Source organism: Prionailurus bengalensis, chromosome B3 (assembly GCF_016509475.1).
Source record: "Prionailurus bengalensis isolate Pbe53 chromosome B3, Fcat_Pben_1.1_paternal_pri, whole genome shotgun sequence".
Classification (NCBI taxonomy): domain Eukaryota; kingdom Metazoa; phylum Chordata; class Mammalia; order Carnivora; family Felidae; genus Prionailurus; species Prionailurus bengalensis.
The window spans coordinates 32,702,354-32,722,950 of NC_057355.1; the positions used below are offsets into that span (position 1 = coordinate 32,702,354).

At 38.1% G+C, this 20,597-nt stretch overlaps 1 protein-coding gene across 1 annotated transcript in view; it reads right to left on the reverse strand.

Moving 5' to 3' along the window:
• REC114 (REC114 meiotic recombination protein) overlaps positions 1–20,597 on the reverse strand; it is a 106,257-nt gene that overhangs the window by 62,702 nt on the left and 22,958 nt on the right. Inside the window, exon 2 of the mRNA XM_043555057.1 lies at positions 20,252–20,341. Coding sequence (XP_043410992.1) covers positions 20,252–20,341 — 90 coding nt within the window. The remainder of the gene's footprint in view (positions 1–20,251; positions 20,342–20,597) is intronic.

Sequence of the window (20,597 nt, forward strand, 5' to 3'; positions counted from 1 at the left end):
TATTTGACTCCAAGATGTGTGGACATGAAAAGGAATGGGGGGAAGCACTTGGGTTTCAAGTGTCCAAATTTCTCTTTGCGTGTAGCTGATACCCCTTCAAAAGCATCATTCCAAAGTTATGACTCACTTTAGAGAAAAGAGAAGAAGAAATGATCAGTATTACGGGCTGTACATGCTTATAAGTTTTCATACTAAATACAAAATAGAAGCTTTTTTACAAATTACTTTCATGAATTAGTCCTTTAAGAAGGACAAGAAATACACAGAAAAGCCCCAGTAAAATCCAACATAACAAAAGTATAATTATAGTTTTAAAAGCAAAGCAGGCTAGATAAGCCCTTAAATTCCCTATCAGAGCCATTACCTTATCAGTGAAGCTAGATATATACACTCACTCACCACAAAACACTTAGTATAACAAAGTAACTCAGGCTTAGGTCAAAGATCACCTATTTAGAGTGCCTCATCTGTCTGATCCAGTATAGTCTGTTAAGTACTTTCAAGTACAGAAATGTTCTTGATTTATATTTGGATATTCCAGTCCACTAATAGAAGATCACCCAATTACTAATACAGACTCATCTGAGATACAATGAACAACCAAGCCTCACAGAAAATTGCAAAACTTTAATTCTATGTTTGTTACTCTATGGTGTTACTCTATTCCATTTTGGTGGAATAAAATATTTTAGTGGGAAAAAATCATAAAAATTACCTAAAAGGTTTTTATACTCCCAGTTATGAGAACATCTTGAATAGTGGTATTAAACTCATCACCTTCATCTCATCACAATTAAAATGCCAAAACAAATCTAAAATAAGAGAGAACTATACCAATGTTGGAAACTAGGAATGGATGGGATTCATAGGACAAAACTGAAGAATTTCTGCAAGACATGGAAAGATAAATCTGGGACGGAAAAAAGATATTAAGAGTCGACTAGTGACTTATCTTCCTGAGAAAGGAGAGCTGTGAGTCAGAGAGAAAGTAGAGGAGATACTGGCAAAAATACCTTAATAAGAAGGGCAAGAGCCAGGGAACAGGTACACCATGGGAAAAAAATAAGAAACCTTTCATGTGAAATCTGTTCTACTGGCCAAAAGTGCTGGAAACAACTGTACCCCAGGATATGCACTGCAGTATACCAAACAATGGTTTAGGAAATCTAGCAATTTCTCCCAGAAACAGTGGGCAGATCTACTAGGAAGGTGGATGAAACATTACAGTTGTATAATATTTTTTGTTGGCCTTGCGACTAGCAAAAGCTAGCCTTGTAGCTTCTGAATGAGTTTAATTCCTCATAGAAGAAATTGGAGACAACACTCCTTGCTAGGACAGGCTCCCAATCTACTCCTCTTAGGTTTCTGGGTAGATGAACAGAAACATAAATTTCTATCAACCAGGTCACTTATGTAATAATTGAAAGGAAAAATCTATTAGTATCCAAGGACAGTGAGGTTGTTGCAAATGAATCCACCCACAAGCCCTAGATGAGACTTCTCCAAGCATAAGGATTAATAAAACAGAAAAAAGGAGGAGAAAGAGGAAGAGAAGGAAGAAGAGGAAAAAGAGGAGAAAGAGGATGGGAAGAGGTAAACAGAGAGAGGAGGAGAAAAAAAACACATGCTGGGTCTATGAAATTGTTCTGTAGCAAAAAAGGCAAAAAGTCAAATATAACACTCAAGATACAGACAAGGGCATACAGTTTTGAAAAAACCCTGGAAACAGAAATTTTAATTAACATTGCATTTTATGAAATTTAACAAAAACTTAAAAAACAGGTTCTTTGAAACCAGAGCTATCAGATCAGATATTGTATACCAGAATGAAGTCTGGCTAAGAGTCAATAGAAATAAGTAGGGAGCAGAAAGAAAGAAGGAAGGAAGGAAGGAAGGAAGGAAGGAAGGAAGGAAGGAAAGAAAGAAAAGAGGAAGGAAAGAAAGAAAGATTGATTAAGAAAAGAGTAAGACGACTAAGAGATGTAACAGAATAAAAAGGTGTTAACAGGATGGGGCGACTGGGTGGCTCAGTTGTTTGTGTCTAACTTCAGCTCAGGTCATCATCTTGAGATTCATCAGTTTGAGCTCTGCCTCCGGCTCTGTGCTGACAGCTCAGAGGCTGGAGCCTGCTTTGGAATCTGTGACTCCCTCTCTCTCTGCCCCTGCCCCTCCCCCACTCGTGTGCTCACGCGCGCTCTCTCTCTCTCAAAAAATAAACATTAAAAAAAATTTAGGGGCACCTGGGTGGCTCAGTCGGTTGAGCATCCGACTTCAGCTTAGGCCATGATCTCGCGGTTCATGAGTTGGAGCCCCGCATGAGGCTCTGTGCGCACAAGCTCAGAGCCGGGAGCCTGCTTCGGGTTCTGTGTCTCCCTTTCTCTTTGCCCTCCCCTGCTCGTGCTCTGTCTCTCTCACCCTCAAAAATAAAAATAAAATTTTTAATTTTAAAAAAACGTTAACAGAAGAATAATAAGTGTAATAGAAGTAAAAACTACATCAATGATAATCCAATAGAAAAATGAGCAGAAGATTTCAACATATACTTCACAGAAGGGGATATCCAGATTGCCAATAAATATAAGAAGGACACAATTTCATTAGTAAGTAGAAAAATATAAATTAAAATCACGAGATCACCACACACCTACCAAAATTGCCAAAATAAAAAGAAAATACCAAGTGTTGTCAAAAATGTGAAGCACTCTCACACATTATTAATGACAGTAAAAACTGAACATAATCACACTGGAAACTCTTGGGTGGTATCTACGAAAGCTGAACACAGGCATATCCCTGAGTGTGTCTAGGGATTAGTAGCAACAGCATCACCTTGGAATTTGTTAGAAATGCAAAATCTTAGCAGTGCCTGGGTGGCTCAGTTGGTTGAGCGTCCAAGTCTTGATTTTGGCTCAGGTCATGATCCTGGGGTTCACGGGATCCAGCCCCGTGTCAGGCTCTGCAATGAGCGTGGAGCCTGCCTGCAATTCTCTCTTTTCCCTTCTGTCCCTCTCCCCCATTCTAAGATAAATTTTTTTAATTTTTTAAATTTATTTGTATTTTTTCTTTTCTTTTTTTTATTTTAAAGGGGGGCCACCTGGATGGCTCAGTCAGCTAAGTGTCCAACTCTTGATTTTGGCTCTGGTCATTATCTCAAGGTTGTGAGATCAAGCCCCGCATTGGCTCTGTGCTAAGCACAGAGCCTGCTTAAGATTCTCTCTTTCCCTCTCTCTCTAAAATAAATAAATTCTTTACAAAACAAAACAAAACAAAAAAGAAATGCAAAATTTTAGGCCACACCCAAAACCTGCTGATTCACAACAGGTATTTTATTAAGAGCCAAGGCACATTAAAGTTGCAGAACTGCTGGGGCGTCTGGGTGGCTCAGTCAGTTGGGCATCTGACTTCGGCTCAGGTCATGATCTTGCGGTTTGTGAGTTTGAGCCCCGCATCGGGCTCTGTGCTGACAGCTCAGAGCCTGAAGCCTGCTTCAGATTCTGTGTCTCCTCCTCTCTCTGCCCCTCCCATGCTCATGTTCTGTCTCTGTCTCTCAATAATAAACATTAAAAAAAAATTTTAAGTGCAGAGCTGCTGTCCCATCTCACCTACCTACATGCCCAACAAAAGTATATACAAGTGTTCACTGAAAGATATGTACTAGAATATTCACAGCAGCATTATTTCTAATAGCTAAATATTGGAAGTTAACCAAATACCCATAAACAATTCAATGGATACGTAAATTGTGATATATTCACAAAGTGAGAATGGATAATTTATATTTGCATACAACAATATGGATAAGCCTCATAAATATGATAGTGAGTGAAAGAATCCAGGTATAGAAGAGACCAGGTATTTACTCATTTTATATAAAATATAAAAACAACCAAACTCATCTATACTGTTGGAAGTCAGAATGGTGGTTAGCCTTTAGGAGGGTGGTAATATACAATAATGACTGGAGGAGAACATGAGAGGTTTCTGGGGTGATCAAAATGTTCTCTTTTTTCTCTTTCTTAGGTACAAATTTCCAGCTGTAAGATAAGTAAGTCAGAGGATGTAACGTATAGCATGGGGACTACAGTCAATAATACTGTACTGCATATTTGAAAGTTGCTAAAAGAGTAGATGTTAAAAGTTCTTATCACAAGAAAAAAAATCTTTGTAACTATGTATGGTGATGAATGTTAACTGGACTTATTTGGGGGACTATTTCATAATATATACAAACACTGAATCATTTTATCATATGCTTGAAACTAACATAGTATCATATGTCAATTATACTTCAAAAAACGTTCTGTTTCTTAATCTGGACAATAAGTGTATGAAAGATGTGCATCAATAGTCATTCAGGAAATGGGAATTAAACTACAATGACATGCCATTACACAGACACTAGAATTGCTATTATAAAAAGCGACACTATCAAGTGTTAACAAGAGTGTAGAGCAACATGGACTAACAAACAGAGCTGGTGGGAAAGCAAAAATCATAGGACTACTTTGAAATCAGTACAGAAGTTTCTTATAAAGTTAAATATTCATTTACCACGTGACCCAGCAATTCTACTCCTAGGTATTACTTAAGACACATTAAAACATCAGTCCATACAAACACTTGTATACAAATAAATGTTCACAGTTGCTTTAGTCATAATTGACCCAAACTGGAAATAACCAAATATCCATCAACAGATGGTGGATAAACAAATTGCAGTACACTCATAAAATGAAATTCTAACCAGCAATAAAAGAGCACATGATACACACAACAACAGGGACCAGTCTTGAAAACATTATTCTGTGTAAGAGAAACCAGACAAGAAAGAGTACATAGTATATGATTCCATTTATACCAATTGTTAGCAAAGGCAAAACTAATCTGCAGCGAAAGCAGGGCAGAAAGAAAGTGGTTGCCTGGGGATGGAGATGGGTGGCCATGAAGGAATTTGGGGGAATAAAAGTTCCATATCATGCTTATGATGATGCTTTATATGGCTGTATATATACATTTATCAAAACTCCACGCAATCAATGAGTACATTTTATTTTATGTAAGTTATACTCCAATTAAAATCATTTTCAAAAAAGCTAATGGAAAATCAAGAAAAAAAGATTTCAGGCACCTGGATGACTCAGTTGGTTAAGCATCTGACTTCAGCTCAGGTCATGATCTCATGGTTTGTGAGTTCGAGCCCCATATTTGGCTCTGTGCTGACAGTGTGGAACTGCTTGGGATTCTCTCTCTCCCTCTCTCTGCCCCTCCATGACTCATGCACACACGCACTCTCTCTCTCTCTCAAAATAAATAAACTTAAAAAAAAAAAGAAAATAGATTTCACCATACATTCAAAGATTTAATATTCTTACTCTAGAAAGATAATGCCAATAATACCAACAACAAAACTCCAGTTTCCCAACAGAAAATGTGAAAGACACCGTGGGTTTCCAGAATGCTGAAAGCTTGCAGAAACCCCTGAGCACTGACAGCTTTCCATCTTTTTTTTTCTTAATGTTTATTTATTTTTGAGAGAAAGAGAGTGTGAGCAGGAGAGAGGCAGAGAGAGAGAGAGGGAGACACAGAATCCGAAGCAGACTCCAGGCTCTGAGCTGTCAGCAGAGAGCCTGACACGGGGCTTGAACCCACGAGTGGCGAGATCATGACCTGAGCTGAAGTAGGACACTTAAACGACTGAACCACCCAGGCACCCCTGACAGTTTTCCATCTTAAAAAAGATACAGATGTGAATCTAATACTTGCCAACATTTCCTTAATCAGAAGCTGACTGATTCATTTTTCTGGAATGGTAACGTAAGTCTCACATATAAAAGGCTATGGATTAGCAAAAAGTGAGTTTTTCTAGAGCCTGGCAAAAACCAGTGTCATCAGACAAGAGAGTGAGGGAGACTCTGCTGACATTCACTGTATCTACTGCAGTCAGCTGTGGTCACCTGACTTCTAATAATATTCCCATTGCCAATTAAGCAAGGAACTTGAACTCCATTGTGCATGAGTGTGCCTTCTCCTTCCACCCACCTGAAATTGGCAAGTGAGACTGGCACAGACACACCACCATCCTTGTTAAACAAGTCTGGAAAGAGTGTTGGGAAGACAAGAGAGGAAAGTGATGACTGAGGAAGTCTGGGCAGAGATGAGAGAAATTACAGCAGCTATGAGAGTTGTTTTTTCTGGAGTAGTCATGAGTGGAGTTCACAGGCTGTTCTCTTACTTATTGACAAGTTGAGCCCAATGGATAATTTACAAGAGGAAAGGCAAGACAGTTTAATGTGTAAGTCACAGATAGCTCACTAATGAAGGTGGTGGGAATGATTACAGTTCCCCAAAGGCAGCAGAGGGAGATAGGGGAGGCATGATGGAGGGTGCCCTGCACATGCCTCTTAGATGAGTAGTCAGTAACTTTTCAGGCCAGTACCGCATAGGCGCTGAAGTTTATTTAGAAGTGGGAAAGTATAAAAATAGAGCAGCGGAATGCTTTAACTCTTGCTAACCCAATTCTCTCTGGAGGGGAGATAAAAGACAAAAAAAACAATGATACAGTTGATGCTAGTGGTCTCAAATGTGGGAAGGGGGGGTGATAATAAAGTTACAAAAGCTCTGTTGTCCTTGATCCTTCTTGAAAAGATGGCCAAAGAAAAGACTGGTTCTAATTTAAAGAATTTAACTGTGTGAACAATAACCTGATTTTAAAACTCTCTGATGAGTCTTTCCTCTCAGAAGATTATTAAGTTCAGACTGAGACTTAAACAAATATTTCTTAAACTGGGTTAGAAGTAGTGTTTGAAGTTTCCAGAGTTCATGTAAATAGGAATTTAACATTTCTACTGGTAAACAGAAAGACAATTTCTTTTTGAAGAATATTTGGGCTGAGTGTGAAAAGTTAAAAGGAAAACAGAACAAAAACTATGAATGCCATCACTTCCAGGATGACCCATGTTCCCCAAGGAGACAGAATTTATATTGTCTCAAGACCATTTAACTCCTGTGTTTCAGACATAGTTTTATTTAGGTGAAGACACTTGTTCTGGATCAGAACCAAGTGAGATAAAAAGGAGTGGCTGGAAATAAAGGCTAAAGTCTTAGGAAGTAATTTCCCCCATTTGGATATCTTTAGAATTTTGGTTTCTGCAACTTCTAGCTTGAGAAGGGAGATGCTGATAAAAGGTGGATCTTTATAGATCTACAATTATATACAGAATATGTTTTTAACTTTAGAAAAATATCTCGTCTATGGCCATACCACCCTGAACGCGCCCGATCTTGTCTGATCTCAGAAGCTAAGCAGGGTCGGGCCTGGTTAGTACTTGGATGGGAGAAAAATATCTCAAAAGGAGTTATGAATTCTAGATTTTTTTAATATATGAAATTTATTGTCAAATTGGTTTCCATACAATACCCAGTGCTCATCCCAAAAGATGCCCTCTTCAATGCCCATCACCCACCCTCCCCTCCCTCCCACCCCCCATCAACCCTCAGTTTGTTCTCAGTTTTTAAGAGTCTCTTATGCTTTGGCTCTCTCCCACTCTAACCTCTTTTTTTTTTTTTCCTTCCCCTTCCCCATGGGTTTCTGTTAAGTTTCTCAGAATCCACATAAGAGTGAACACATATGGTATCTATCTTTCTCTGTATGGCTTATTTCACCTAGCATCACACTGTCCAGTTCCATCCACGTTGCTACAAAGGGCCATATTTCATTCTTTCTCATTGCCGCGTAGTACTCCATTGTGTATATAAACCACAATTTCTTTATCCATTCATCAGTTGATGGACATTTAGGCTTTCTCCACAATTTGGCTATTGTTGAGAGTGCTGCTATAAACATTGGGGTACAAGGAATTCTAGATTTTTTTAAAAGGGTTTGAGAAAGAGAAAACAGATGACATCTCACTGAAGGATAAATTCACTCTGACCTGGAGCTCCAGCACCAAGAGGGCAGGAGCCAAGCAGGACTGAGCAGAGGCAGGGGCAATCTTGCACTTAATGGTGACTGGGTGAGGGTCAGCAGGGTGCAGAATGATGTGCCCCAGAAAGGCCATTATTCCATGTCTTCCTCCTAAAGAAGACTCACAATGCTCAGCCTATACTTACCCAAGCTGAAAGAAGAAACAAGGGAGAAAAAGAAAATCACATAAGACCTAGTAAAAAAGAAGCTGCATTCATCAGCTGCTGTGTGTGTGTGTGTGTGTGTGTGTGTGTTAAATGTGATAATATACTTCAGTAACAACAACAACAAACTCTCAATCCTACAGCAACAAAAAACCCCAATCAACAATAGCCAAACTATGGAGAGAGCCCAAATGTTCTCTGACTGATGAACAGGTAAAGATATGGGGTGTGTGTGTGTGTGTGTGTGTGTGTGTGTGTGTGTGTATTACTCAGCCAGGAAAAAAATGAAATCTTGCCATCTGCAACAACGTGGATGGAGCTAGAATGTATTATGCTAAGTGAAATAAGTCAATCAGAGAAAGACAAATTCATATGATTTCACTCATATGTGAAATTTAAGAAACAAGAGAGATGAACACATGGGAAGGGGGGAAAGAGAACAAAGGGAAACAAACCACAAGAGACTCTTAACAACAGAGAATAAACTAAGGGTTGATATAGGAGGAGGTGGATGGGGGATGGGCTAGATTGGTGATGGGTAATAAGGAGGGCACTAGTTGCGATGAGCACTGGGACCTGTATGTAAGTGATGAATTACTGATTTCTACTTCTGAAACCAGTACACAATACACTGTATATTAACTAAAATTTAAATTAAAAACAGAAATATAAAAAAAAATCAGAAAATATGCAAAGACTTGAACAGATATTTCTCCCAAGATCATCTACAAATTGTCAAAATGCACATGAAAAGACACTGAACATCACTAATAATTAGTGAACACAAATCAAACCACACTGAGATACTACCTCACTCCTATTAGGATGAGGTAGTCAAAACAGCAAACAAGCAAGCAAACAAGAAAGAGGAAAGAAAAAAGAAATAGAAGGTAAAATAACAACAGAAAAGATCAATGAAACTATGAGCTGGTTCTTTGAAAAGATATACAACATTGATAAACATTTAGCTAGACTCAAGGACTCAAATAAATAAAATCAGAAATAAAAGGGGCGCCTGGGTGGCTCAGTCGGTTGGGCGGCCGACTTCAGCTCAGGTCAAGATCTCACGGTCCGTGAGTTCGAGCCCCACGTCGGGCTCTGTGCTGATAGCTCAGAGCCTGGAACCTGTTTCAGATTCTGTGTCTCCCTCTCTCTGACCCTCCCCCGTTCATGCTCTGTCTCTCTCTGTCTCAAAAATAAATAAATGTTAAAAAAAAAAAAAGAAATAAAAGAGGAGACTTTATGACTGATACCACAGAAATACAAAGAATCATAAGACTACTGTGAACAATATGCCACCAAATTTGACAACCTAGAAAAAATGGATAAATTCTTAGGAACATACAACCTACTAAGACTGAATCATGAAGAAATAGAAAACCTGAATAGATCAAGGGTGCCTGGGTGGCTCAGTCAGTTAAGCATCAACTTCGGCTCAGGTCATGATCTCACAGTTCATGAGTTGGAGCCCCATATCAGGTTCTGCGCTGACAACTCAGAGCCTGGAGCCTGCATCAGATTCTGTGTCTCCCTCTCTCTCTGCCCCTCCCCAGCTCATGCTCTATCTCTCAAAAATAAATAAACGTTAAAACATTTTTTTTAAAGGAAACCTGAACAGGGGCGCCTGGGTGGCTCAGTTGGTTGAGCGTCTGACTTCGGCTCAGGACATGATCTCACAGTCTGTGAGTTCGAGCCCCGTGTCAGGCTCTGTGCTGACAGCTCGGAGCTTGGAGCCTGCTTCGGATTCTGTGTCTCCCTCTCTCTCTGACCCTCCCCCGTTCATGCTCTGCCTCTCTCTGTCTCAAAAATAAACAAACATTAAAAAAAAATTTAAAAAAAAAGAAAAGAAAAAGAAAACCTGAACAGATCAACTACTAGTAAAGAGATTGGATCAATAATCAAAACCTCTCAAAAGACAATAGTCCAGGACCAGGATGCTCCACTGGTGAATTCTACCAAATATTCAATTAATACCAACCCTTCTCAAAGTCTTTAAAAATAAAATAAAATAAAATAAAAAACAGAAGAAGAGGGAATGCTTCCGAACTCCTTTTACGAGACCAGCATTATTACCCTGATACCAAAACCAGACAAGGACACCAAAGGAAAAAAAAAATCATGGCCCAATAACATATCTATGAGGAAAATAGATGCAAAAATCCTCAATAAAATATTAGCAAACCAAATACAACACATTAAAAGGATCATACACCATGCAAATCAAAACCACAGTGAAATATCACCTTAGTACTTGTTAAAATGGCTATTATCAAAAAGATAAGAAATTACAAGTGTTGGCAACAATACAGAGAAAAGGGAACCTCTGTGTGCTGCTGGTGGGGATGTAAACTGATGCAGTCACTATGGAAAACACTGGAGGTTCCTCAAAAAATTAAAACTAGAACTATCATATGATCCAGCAATATTACCTCTGGTTATTTTATCTGAAGAAAATGAAAAGCAACTATTAAATATGCTTTATTAAATAAAGAAAATGAAAGTGCATGTTCACTGCATCATTATTTACAATAGCCAAGCCATGGAAACAACCTAAGTGTCCATTCAGTGGATGAATGGATAAAGAAAATGTTACACACACACACACAAAACCAGGCTGTTAGTCAGACATAAAAAAGAATCCTGTCATTTGAGATAACATGGATATACCCGAGAGTATTATATTAAGTGAAATAAGTGACAGAGAAAGACAAATACCCTATGACCTCATTTATATGTGGAATCTAAAAACAAAAACAAGCTCACAGATACAGCAAAGAGATTGGTGGCTGCCAGGAGTGGATACTGGTGGGGGGCAGGGGAGGAATAAGAAAAGGGAGTCAAAAGGTACAAACTCCCAGTTGTAAAATAAGTAAGTCGTGGAGATGTAACGTACACCATGGTGACTATAGTTAATAATAGTGTTGCATATTAAATAGTTGCTAAGAGAATAAATCTTATTAAAGTTCTCATCACAAGAAAAAAAGTTTTGTAACTATATAAGGTGACAGATGTTAAACCAGATGGTTGTAGTGATCATTTAACAGTGTATACACATATCAAATAATTACATTATACACCTGAAACTAAATAATGGTATGTCAATGATGCCTCAACTAAAGAAACAACAACAACAAAATAACAAGTGTTGGCACAGATTGGAACCTTTGTGCAGTGTTAGTGCAGTGTTAGTGGGAGCTTCAAATACTGTATCCACTGTGGGAAAAGGGTATGGCAGTTCTTTCCTTAAGACAGAATTATAATAGGATCCAATAATCCCACTTCTGGGTATATACCCCCCAAAATTGAAAGCAGAGTCTCACAGAGATATCTGTACACCCATGTTCATAGCAGTATTAGTTACAGTAGGCAAAGGTAGAAAGAACCCGTGTCTACGGACAGATAAATAGATAAACAAAATGTAGTATACACATAAAATGGAGTATTATTCAGCTTTAAAAAGGAGGGATAGGCTCCTGGGTGGCTCGGTTGGTTGAGCGTCCAACTCTTGATTTCAGCTCAGATCGTGAGTTCAAGCCCCATGTTGGGCTCCACACTGGGCGTGGAGCCTACTCAAAAAATATTAATAAAAAACAATGAAATAAAAAGGAAGAAAATTCTGATACATGTTTCAGCTGGATAAAGCTTGAGGCCATTCTGCTAAGTGAAATAAGCCAGTCACAAAAAGACAAATACCGTATGATCCCACTTATATGAGGTGCCTAGATTAGTTACCATTCACAGAGATAGAAAGTAGAATGATTGTTGCCAGGTGCTAGGCTAGAAGTAGGGAGCTACTGTTTAGTGGGTACAGAGTTTCAGTTTTGCAAATGAAAAGACTTCTGGAGATAGACAGTAGTCCTGGCTGCACAATCATGTGAATGCACTTAATACCAGCGGACAATACACTTAAATGGTTAAAATGGCACGTTTTATGTTATGTGCATTTTACAATTATATAAAAACAAATTTTAAAAGCCCAAAATAACCAAAGGAGAATCTGTTCAAAATTCCAAGACTGGAAAGGGGAAACCTGTTGAGCTCAAGTCCAAGGCAGAATGAGGATGGCGCCAAGGTCTCCCTGTCTTCTTGCCATACTAACCCTCCTTAAGAAGTAACAATAGAACAGCCCAGTGGTAGGTGTGCATAGCGCCTTCCAACAGTGAATCATCACCAGAGTGCAAGTGCTAACTGAACGAGCTAAACGAAAATCCATTGTACTACTGGACACCAAGTTACATTTAATCTGAAACATTAAGTTCCCATGGACCTCAATAGGAAGTGACAATCTGAGAACCAAGAAATTTATGGGAAATGAAGTTTAAATAGGGGCCAGGTCCAAGCAGAAAGTCCAAAGCCTTGTTGACCTGTCTGGATTTCTACAAAAACATATCTAGTGGGAGCTGTCACTGAGCCCTAGCTATCAGTTTCTCTGAAATAAATGACTTTTTTAGAGGTTTGTGCAGCTTCCACAAAGATTTGATAGTACAAATATAGCACAATTTAATCTATGCCAACAATTGGATTCTCTTACTAAAACAGAAGTGGCTAAAACTTTCCATAGCTGTTATGTCCCTACTTTTTAGGGGAAAAGTTCTAAAAATATATCACAACCCAGATTAGCATGAGGGGGGTGTATAAATATAATACCAATATAAAATTGTAATTAAAATGTTTTATAATTCCAATGTGTTTGCTCTTCTATACTTTGGTTCTTGTGGAACCCCAGAAATACTGTCAAAAAAAATAGTATGAACTGGCAAAAATTGTTGTTTAATTAATTTAGGTGGTACATTTTTTAATATGCATTCTTATTTTTAATCACTTAGACATGTATATTATTTTAAAAAGCAAATACTTCTATGATAAAGGAAGATTCAATAAGAAACTAGATATCTTTAAAAATGTATTACATCAACAGAACTAAAAAAATAAAGACAATCCATCTCAGTAGATGCAGAAAAAGCATTCAACAAAATTCAACTCCTATTCATGATTAAAACTCTCAGCAAACTAGAATGGAAGGGAACTTCCTCAGTCTGATAAAGGGTATCTACAAAAACCTCAGTGCTAACATTATACTTATTGGTGAATGGACTGAATGCTTTCCCCTAAGATCAGGAACAGGCAAGGATGTCAACTTTCACCATTTCTATTCAACACTGTAAAGGATGTCCTACCCAGTGTCACCTGGGGGAAAAGAAAGGAGGGAGGCAAGGGAGAGCAGTTGGATTAGAAAGAAGAATGGAAAACTGTATTGACAACAGATCATCTATATGGAAAATTCTACAAAAACTCCACAAAAAAGCTATGGAACTAATGAGTTTAGCAACATCACAGGATACAAAGTCAAAAATCAGTTGTGTTTCTACACATTAGCAACAAACTATTAGACACTGAGATTCATAAAATTATATTTATAATAACATAAAAACTATGAAGTATTTATGGATAAAGTTAGTTAAATACGTGCAAGACCTATTGTGAAAACTTCAAAACACTGCTGAGGAAAAGTATATATAACAAATGGAATAATGAATATAAATAATCATAACATGTTCACTCACTATGAAGATGTCAGTTCTCCCCAAAATGATTTATAGAATCAAAGCATCACAGTGAAAACCCCAGCAGGGTTTTTTGATAGGAAAGCTGATTCTAAAATTTATATGGAAATGCAAATGACCTAAAATAGCCAGAACAACTTTGAAGAACAAATTTGGAGGAATTATACTACCTGCTTCAAAAATTACAACAAAGTTAAAGTAATCAAGACAGTCTCTTCCTGGAAGAAAGGATAGACATATAGATCAATAGAAAAGAGAGTCCAGAAATATGCCCACACATACATCACTAATTGATTTTCATAAAGGTACCAAGGTAATTCAATGAGCAAAGGCTAGTCTTGCAACAAATGGTGCTGGAACATTTGCTATCTACTTGCAAAAAAATGAATCCAGACCCTTAATTCTCACCATACATTAAAAATTAACTCAATGGTTCCAGAAGTAGATTCCCTAAGATCCATGATCATATTTCACAATATAGTAATTTTTCTCAATACCCATTGCTTTAATTAAGGGGAAGAAGGGGCCCTAATAAATATTAGTGTCATCAACTAATACTAAAAATTCATAATGGACCATAAGCCTAAATGTAAGAGCTAAAACTTTAACATTTCCAGAAGAAAACACAGAAAATTTTTATTGCAATCATGGCAAATTGATAAATATTTCTAAAACAGCATAAAAAAGCATGAGCCACAGGGGCATCTGGATGGTTCAGTTGGTTAAGCGTCCAACTGTTAGTTTTGGCTCAGGTCATGATCTCACAGTTCGAGAGATCGAACCCACCATCAGGCTCTGCACTGACAGTACAAAACCTGCTTGGGATTCTATCTCTCCTCCTCCCCTGCATTAGCACGAGCAGCAGTGCGTGCGCTCGCTCGCTCTTTCTCTCTCTCTCTCTCTCTCAAAAATAAAAAGCATGAGCCATAAAGTAAAGAAAAAAGGACTTCTTCAAAATTTTAGGCTTCTGCTCATCAAAAAAACTGTAAAGAAATAAAAAGGTAAGCCACAGAAATATATTTGCAGAACATATTTCTGATAAAAGAGCTGTAATCAGAATAAGAACTCCTTTAATTCAAACATAAAAAGACAACTGAATTAAAAATGGTTAAAAGATATAAAAAGGCACTATACCAATAAGACATACAAATGGCAAATACAGGCATACATCATTTTATTGCACTTCACTTTTGTGCAATACTTAACCTCTGTGCTTCACATACACTGTGTTTTTATAACAAATGGAAGGTCTGTGGCAAGCCTGTGCAAAGCCACGTATATTGGTGCCATTTTTCCAACAGCATTTGTTCACTTCATGTCTTTGTGTCATGTTTTGGTAATTCTCACAATATTTCACATTATTTAATTATTACTATATTTGTTAGGGTGATCTGTGATCAGTTATCTTTGATATTACTATTATAATTGTTCTGGGGAGTCATGAGCCACACCTATCTAAGACAGCAAACTTAATAAATGTTGTGTGTGTTCTGACTGCTCTGTTGACCAGCCATTTCCCCATCTCTCTCCCTCTCCTTGGGCCTCTCAATTCCCTGAGACACAACAATACTGAAATTAGGCCAAGTAATAACCCCACAGTGAAATGGCTTCTAAGTGTTCAAGTGAAATAAAGAGTCACACGTCTCTTGCTTTGAATCAAAAGCTAGAAATGATTAAGCTTAGTGAGGAAGGCATGTTGAAAGCTGGAACAGGTCAAAAGCTAGGCCACTTGTACCAAACATGAGGTGCAAGCAAATGGTGCCAAACAAGTTAGCCAAGTTGTAAATGCAAAGGAAAAGTTCTTGAAGGAAATTACCAGTGCTACTCCAGTGAACACATGAATGATTCAAAAGTGAAACAGTCTTCTTGCTGATATAGAGAAAGTTTTAACGGTCTGGACAGAAGATCAAACCAACCACAACATTCCCTTAAGCCAAAGCCTAATCCAGAAAAAGGCCCTAACTCTTTTCAATTCTATGAAGGCTGAGAGAGGTGAGGAAGCTGCAGAAGAAAAGTTTGAAGGCAGCACAGGTTGGTTCAGGAGGTGTAAGGAAAGCATAACATAAAAGTGCAAGGTGAAGCAGCAAGTTATCCAGAAGATCCTGCTCAGATAATGAAGGTGGCTATACTAAACAAAATATTTTCAGTGTAGGTGAAACAGCCTTATAGTGGAAGAAGATGTTGTCTCAGACTTTCACAGCTAAAGAGAAGTCAATACCAGGCCTCAAGGCTTCAAAGGACAGGCTGGCTCTCCTGTTAAGAGCTAATGCAGCTGGTGACTTGAAGTTGAAGCCAATGCTCATTTACCATTCCAAAAATCCCAGGGCCTTCCGAATTATGGCAAATCTACTTTGCCTGTGTTCTATAAATACAACATTACCTGGATGATAGCATACCTGTTTACAGCACGGTTTACTGAACATTTGAAACCCACTGTTGAGACCTTCTGCTCGGAGAAAGATTCCTTTCGAAATATGACTGCACATTGACAATGCACCCGGTCACCCAAAAGCTCTGATGAATATGTATGACAAGATTAATATTGTTTTCATGTCTGCAAACATAACAGTCATTCTGCAGCCTGTGGATCAACGAGTCATTTTGACTTTCAAGTTTTATTTAAGAACTATGCTTTGTAAGGTGATAGCTGCTGTAGAGGGTCTTATGATGGATCTGGACAAAGTAAATTGAAAACCTTCTGGAAAGAATTAACCATTCTAGATGCCATTCAGAACATTCCTGATTCAAGGGAAGAGGTCAAAATATCAACATGAACAGGAGTTTAGAAGTGGATTCCAACCCTCATGGAGTACTTTGAGGGGTTCAGGACTTGAGTGGAGGAAGAAACTCCACATGTGGTGGAAACAGCAAGAGAACTAGAAGTGGAACCTGAAGACAGGATTGAATTACTGCAATATCATGACAGGACTTTAACGGATAAGTAGCTGTTTCTTATGGGTGAGCAAAGAAGGTGGTTTCTTGAGATGGAAACTGCTCCTGGTGAAGATGCTGTGAAGACTGTTGAAACGACAACAAAGGATTTCGAATATGACATAAGCTTAGTTGATAAAGCAGCAGCAGGATTTGAGAGTATCGGCTCCAATTTTGAAAGGAGTTCTGTGGGGAAAATGCTATCAAACAGCATTGCACGCTACAGGGAATCATTCGTGAAAGGAAGAGTCATCAATACAGCAAAGTTCACTGTTGTCTTATTTTAAGAAATTTCCACAGCCACCCCAATCTTCAGCACCCACCACCCTGATCAGTCAGCAGCTATCACCATCAAGGCAAGAAGATTATGGCTTACCAAAAACTTAGATGGTAGTTAGCATTTTTCAGTCATACAGTATTTTTTATTTAAGGTATGTACACTATTTTTTAAATTTTTAAATGTTTGTTTATTTATTTACTTAGAGACAGAGACAGAGAGAGAGGAGAGAGGGAGGTAGAGAGAGAATCCTAAGCAGGCTCTGCACTGTCAGTGCAAAGCCCAATGTGGGGCTCAATCTCACAAACTATGAGATCATGACCTGAGACGAAATTCAGAGTTGGATGCTTAGCCTACTGAGCCACCCAGGCATCCATGTTATTTTTTTTTTTCAAACACAGTGCTATGGCACACTTAACAGACTACAGTGTAATGTAAACCTAACATATATACACTGGGAAATAAAAAAAGATTCATTTGATTCACTTCATTGTGCTCATTTTATTGCAGTGGTTCAGTACTTAACCTGCAGTACCTCCAAGGTACACCTGTCAACACATAAAAAGTTGTTCAATGTCATTAGTTATTAAGGGAATGCAAATTAAAACCACCATGAGATGCCACCAGACACCCATTAAAATAAACTTAAGACTGACAATACCAAGTGCTAGTGAGGACATGGAACAACTGGAACCTCCATACATTGTTTGTGCGAATGCCACTTTGAAAAACAGCTGTGCAGCATTTTATAAACACAGATGTACTACATGACCCTGCGGCAGTTCCTTTCTTGGGAATTTATCAAAGAAAAATTAAAACACGTTTGTTCATACAAAGGCTTGTACACAAATGGCTATACCAGCATCATTCATATTAACAAAATGGAAACAACCCAAATGTTTATCAAAAGGTGCATGGACATAAGCAAATGAGGTTTATATAAAGTAAATGCTATTCAGTAATGAAAAGGAGTGGACAATATGGATGAATCTCAAAAGCATTATGCTAAGTGGAAAAAGGCAGACACAAAAGACTACATATTACAGATTTCATTTACATGAAATTTTACAGAAGGCAAAACAGTAGGTACAGAAAGCAGGACCTGAGGGTAGAAGGGTAGATTCCCCCCCTCAGAGGGGACTGACTACAACAGGGCACACAGAAACTTTTACAGTTATTTGGGATGTTCTACATCACAACTGTGATGGTGGTTACACAACTATATTCATTTCCCAAAACACATCAAATTGAACACTGAAAATTAGTGATTTTATGTAAATTATATCCCAATAAAACTGAGTTTCAAAAAGTGCTTAACAGGGGTATGTGGGTGGCTCAGCCAGTTAAGCATCTGGCTTCAGCTCAGGTCATGATCTCGTGGTCCGTGGGTTTGAGCCCCGCGTTGGGCTCTGTGCTGGGAGCCTGGAGCCTGCTTTGGATCCTGTGTCTCCTCTCTGTGCCCCTCTCCCACTCGTGCTCTGTCTCTCTCTCTCTCGAAAATAAATAAACATTAAAAAAAGTAAAACAAAGCATTTAATAAAGATTTTTTAAAAATTTTAATGTTTATTTTTGAGAGAGAGACAGAGTGCAAGCAGAGGAGGGCAGAGAGAGAGGGAGACACATAATCTGAAACAGGCTCCAGGCTGAGCTTCAGTGCAGAGCCCAACGCAGGGCTCAAACTCATGCACCGTGATATCATGACCTGAGCCAAAGTTGGAGGCTTAACCAACTGAATCACCCAGGCATTGCAAGACTTTTAAAAAGTATTATCCAATAGGGGTGCCTGGCTGACTCAGTCAGTAGAACATGTGACTCTTGATCTCAGGATCATGAGTTCAAGCCCCATACTGGGAATGAAGCCTACCTAGAATTTTTTTTTTTTTAAGTATTATCCAATATATAAGGTATATATGTACAGGCAACATGCAATAAACTGTGGATTTACCATTGTATTTCTCAGTAGTGGTTCTTTGGAATTTGATAACCTTAGTTTTACAACTGCTTTGCAAAAATCGTTTCATGTATGATTCAAAGAGACCTCTATCAGTTTGTAACAACGTTTACCACTGGTACAAACAGATGGAGCAGACAAAGCACAGGATGTCCTCCTATGTCTCAGGAAGCCAAACTGCCTTACTGTCATCATTCAGTGAAGTCTCACAATATTCATAAAGGAAAACTTAGCTGTGTACCAGGCATCCCCCTGTCCACCATCTGGAATATTCTTCATTCAAAGCTAAAGAAGACATCTTTTCTTCTGCAAATGATTCAAGCCCTAACAGTGGTAAATAAAGCAAAAATGATACCATTGCTGCAGTTTTAAAAATCAGGAGGAACACAAAGAGGACTTTGCAGGTCACTTCACATTCAAGGATAAGGCTATACACCACGTAAGTGGAGAGACGGATCATCACAATATACGACTGTGGGATGCTGCCATCCTAATAAAATAGAATGTATAAGGGATCCACCAAAAATTCATATCTTTTAACTATATTTGACCTATTTGTTTATTATTTGACCTATTTGTTTATGATGTTTCTCCCCACTAAAATGATGACACTCCATGATGATAGGGATTTCTGTCTTTGTTTACTGCTATATCCCTAGCACCTAGAACAATGCCTACTATGTAATAATTTGTCAATAAATACCCGTTAAGTGAATAAGTTATGCCTATGTTGATATTCAGTAAATATCTGTACAAATTTATTATGTCTATGTAGATATTATTCACAGGTAAATGATGTAATAACCTTCCTTTATATTTCCTTTCTTTTACAATTCTTTGACTAGAAGTTGTCTTGTTTCTTCATTTTGTTTCTAAATACCAATTCAGACAAACTTTCAAGCAAAAATGAATGTTATTTTCTCCTTTATTTCTTCATTTCAAAAATTTCCTACAATACATGTGTGTGTTCAGAATAAAGAACAAATGCACCTTTATAAAATTAGTTTTATAGAGGGCTATGAAAGTTAATAATAGCCTGTTTCAAGTTTTCTATTTCCTCAAATCTATCCCTCTGCATATGTTCTTTACCTTCTTTGAAAAACCCTCCACACATTTCTCTATAAATTTAGCCGGTCTCAACCCAATTTCCCCAGTTAAGAATCCTTTATAATACTGGTTAATCTCAATCCTTTGATCCACTTTGATTCCCAAAACAGAACCCTAAACCTCTTCAGTATATATCTGTATTACCTACTGCTAAAGAACATTCAATAAATGCTTAATTTGTTGAACCTGATGAATTTCTGTGAGACTGAAGAAGCATGAGAGTACAAAAATTAATGTAAAGCTACAAATATAAAGAAATATATTTGCATATTAAACTATAGGCATAAAACCTACCAGCAGTGTGGGTCCTTGGGAAATGAAGAAATGACCTGATATAACGATGGTGAGAACAAGATACCCAGATTCTTCACTGGAGTCAAAAACCTTGAGAAAGAAAAAGTGAAAGAAATGTGCATAAGACAATACACTTCAGAAATACCAATAAATGTATAATATCTTCTCACACTGAGCTTCCTACTCTGAAGATTTCTTTTCCTTCTGTTTAATCTGTAGGGGTGTCTGGGTGGTTGAGTCTGTTAAGCTCCAACTTTGGCTCAGGTCATGATCCCGTGGTTCATGACTTTGAGCCCTGCGTTGGAGTTTGTGCTGACAGCTCGGAGCCTGGAGCCTGCTTCAGATT